The following is a 3,891-nucleotide window of genomic DNA, read 5'->3' on the forward strand; positions in this document are numbered from 1 at the left end:
CATTCAACTCACCACATTTTATCATAATCATGTTATCATGTACATAAAACATAAGTAGTAAAGTGTGAACATACACACAAGTGAAGTGACATAACACATCCAATGTCCAAACCACACCCCATTCCCTACATTTCCTCCCAAGTCCCAACCAACATGTTAGCCCATTACCACACCAACCCAAACACCACCCAAATTTACAAATGTAACAACAAATTAAATTAAATAAAAATTAAAAAAAAAATAAAAAAAATCCAATGTTCCCGCTCCCCAAAAACGCCGCCCTTTCACCTTCCCCTTCTTAACCCACCAACTTTAACCGTAGTTAACCCACTTAACCCCTCTTCCTTATATATAACCCTCTCTCAACCTTCCCCCACTAAAACGCTCTAAAATTAATTAACCCCCAAAAATATAAAAAATAAAAAATGGCGTTTTACGCTGAAGAAGAAGAAGTTTGGAAATGCTCATTACACCCATCAAAACGTCGTCGTACTGGCGTCTGCCCTTCTTGCCTTAAAGAACGCCTTTCCGCTCTTTGCCCTGACTGTGCTAACGTGCGCCCTTGCTCCTGCTACGCCACCACCTCGTCGTCTTCCTCCGCTTCTTCATCTTTCTCTCTCCATTTTACCGACGGCGGTCGGATTTCTAATCTCATCGACGGCGAACCGGCGTTTCGACGGTCTAGATCTTCCGCCTTCCCGTTCTTCCGATCAGCGAGATATTCCACCGTTGATGAGAAACCTCCGCCGGAAAAACTCGCCGGGAAATCGTCGTCGTTTTGGTCGGTGATTTGGTGGCAGAAGAAACCGAGGAGAGAGAAAGTTGAGGCGGAGATGAGGAGATCGAAGTCGGTTGCTGTTGCCGGAAATAATGATGTCGTCGGAGTTTCGAAAGGAAAAGGGTGGTATTTTCCGAGTCCGATGAAGGTTTTCCGGCAATCTTATTCTAAGACTCCTAAAGTTGTTCACGAACGTTCTCCTTTACATCGAGGTTGAACTTTTAATTGTTAATTTTATTTTATTTTTAAATTATACTCGTAACGAGTTTATTAATTTTGGTAATTGTTAATAGCAATAGATAAATGATTAAATGATAATCCGTACTTGGTAGTAAGCTAATGTCTAATGGAAATCGAAGAGTGTTAATATTGGAAATACTTTATATGGGATGAATTAATAATACGAGTAGTCAAGTTTACAATTTGTGATCATAGTTATTGATTTGGTTACTGTTTTTACTTTCTATTAGTTGAATTGAAGTTTGAAAATTATTGCATAATTTTTAATCTATGAATGTACAACGGTTGTGTTATTGGTACGTCATTATGTCATTATTGGTAACGAACATATACTTTAGACAAGAGCAAGTATAGTGATGGGTTGGTAAAGCTCCCAATTCATTTGTGAGTGGATCGGAACACTAATAGCAAATTTAATTGGAGCATAATTAATGCCACTAATTATGTTTATTTTTTAGAATCAATCTTTTTGTCAATGTCACTTGTTTAATTAGTTTTCAAATAAAAAATTAGACGAGTAGTAAAATGTATTACTCGTACTGAGTACTCGTAGTTCATTTTAGTGACTTGACCATGAAGATGAGAATGCATATGTTACAAGAATCCTCGCATTTTAGGCGGAATGTCTTCTTGCCCCATATGCTTCATAGCAATATAGAATTATTGAATTGTGTCTTGCTCAATATATGAGATTAATCATGGTAAATAAAGACGGGTAGTGCTAATCATTTGACCTGATTTATGTCTAAGTAAAAATTTTGAGTCGTTTTAGTTTTTCAGGTGCTATCATGCAAATTTAAATGACGTACTATTATGTAGACAATAAGACATGTATATTTAGTTTTTAACTTACGGAGTATATTATTGAATTTTATTAAATATACGAGTACTATAATTAAAAAGATATATATGTAATATATTTGCAACTCCCTACCAAAATCTCTGTTATTATTTTTTCTAGTGGAATAAGAAAACATTTGCACCACATTTGCATTATTCTCTGCACCATGTATGGCTACTATAGCATTATTTTGTCATTACTCCCTAATTAAAATAAAATAACCTTAACAAGTCCAATTGTATATAATTAATCCATGTGCAAGGTGACTCAATCCAATTATAGTGAAGACATTTATAAATTTTAATTACTAAACCAAATGAAGTTGACAATTAAGTATATGACCATTTTGTGATCTAGCTAAATATAATCAATGGTGTTTGGATCCAAAAATTGAGGCACCTTGCTTTACAATGATTGAATGCATAATTCATACATCAATGGGTTAATTATGAAGGTTGGCATGTCTTTTAAATCAAGGTTCATATCTTTTAAATCAAGATTCAATGAAGAACAGGTTATTGTTGGAAGAAGTGACCCTACTTACCTTCCAATAATACAATATTAAAGTTAAACAGTGTTATAACAAAGAAACTATAGCAATAATTGTGACTTCTAAACAATACATATAGCCTTTCTTTGTACTTTTGAGATGCTTTTAGTTTTAACCGTGCGTGTATGATTGTCTAATTTTCATATTTTTTTGGGACACAAAAAGGGCTTTTAAGTTCGACCGTTTAGCTAAACTTTTCTTGTTCTTGCATCATTATTTTTGTGTTTCTTGCACTTCTTGGGTCAATTGTACACCTATCTTTTTAACATGTTATGTCAACTACAGGAAACTGATAATATTATGGAAACTTAGGAAAATAATTTAGTTGGATATCATTAGCATAAAATTCTTTTGGGAATAATTCAGTCGGTAATTATAAAGAAGAGGATTTTTATTTTATTGTGAAATTTGTACTACTTTTGTCACATGAATTTCAAAAAATTGCATTATATTGGTGTTTTGGTGTGGCCCAATTGATAAATGACTGGGATAATGGATCTTATGTTAGCTTTTATTACAGGTTGATAATACGTTAGGATTGAAGAAATAAAACACAGATAAAAGTTGAGATTATTTTCGAATAATAGCAAGTGGGGGTTATTCAAAGCAACACATACAATTGTTTTCTTGTATGCACTTTACCATAACTTCTAGCCTAGCACTTTCACATGATCTACATATATTACGCCCCTTTGACTTCACATACAATTATAAATTTTACACTCGTTTGACTTCACATCCAATTATAAATTTGACACTCGTTTGAAGGTTACTTCTATAAGTATCGAAACTGATAGATATTATATTTACGATAATATTTGTCGCACATTAGGATAATTTTGTATATATTTTGTTATATCTCGTATCCTTATCATAACAGGATTACGACTCTTGTAAACCTCTATATATATGAATCAATGGTACACACTGTAATCTGAGGAGTTTTCCCAAAATCTAACAGAAACACTCGAAGTCGTTTTATTGATAATTACCTTCTTGAAGCTGAGGTGGTAGAATTCTGTATAATGCACTGAGACACAAAAATCTTAAGAAACAAAATGAAGTTTTATAAAATTAAAAAGCAATATGATACGTATTTTAGTGATAACACTCCATACTCGATTACTGTGTACCTTCATAGAATGCATGAACAACCTTCACTTTTCTCTAATAATGACTTGATGAGGGGGTTATAAAGCTAGAAAACTATGTGAAGAGTGAAAGTACATGTATTGTCACAAAAACAAGGGGAGGAGAATTAAGGATAATAAACAAAGATTAGTGCTAATGGTGATTAATGTTCCAACAAAATAGGGAACATTCTTCTTGAAAATAGAAACTCGTGAGGCAGAAATTGATGATTTGTGATGACATTTTTGGTGCACGAACTTGTGAAAGCAACCTCTCCTTTCTAACTTCTGATCTTTTGCACGTTTCCTTGTTTGAAAGTTTGAAACGCAAAAAACAATTTTTATTTTTAAA

The 3,891-nt window shown here is 33.3% G+C and overlaps 1 protein-coding gene across 1 annotated transcript; it reads left to right on the forward strand.

Annotated features, from left to right (window-relative positions):
- Positions 1–207: 207 nt before the first annotated feature.
- LOC110730175 lies at positions 208–1,210 on the forward strand. Its single transcript, XM_021909952.1, has one exon. The coding sequence runs from the start codon at positions 426–428 to the stop codon at positions 993–995; it is 570 nt and encodes a 189-aa protein (XP_021765644.1). The 5' UTR covers positions 208–425; the 3' UTR covers positions 996–1,210.
- Positions 1,211–3,891: the final 2,681 nt, after the last annotated feature.

The sequence above is a fragment of the Chenopodium quinoa genome, unplaced genomic scaffold, assembly GCF_001683475.1.
Source record: "Chenopodium quinoa cultivar QQ74 unplaced genomic scaffold, ASM168347v1, whole genome shotgun sequence".
In the NCBI taxonomy this organism is placed as follows: Eukaryota; Viridiplantae; Streptophyta; class Magnoliopsida; order Caryophyllales; family Amaranthaceae; genus Chenopodium; species Chenopodium quinoa.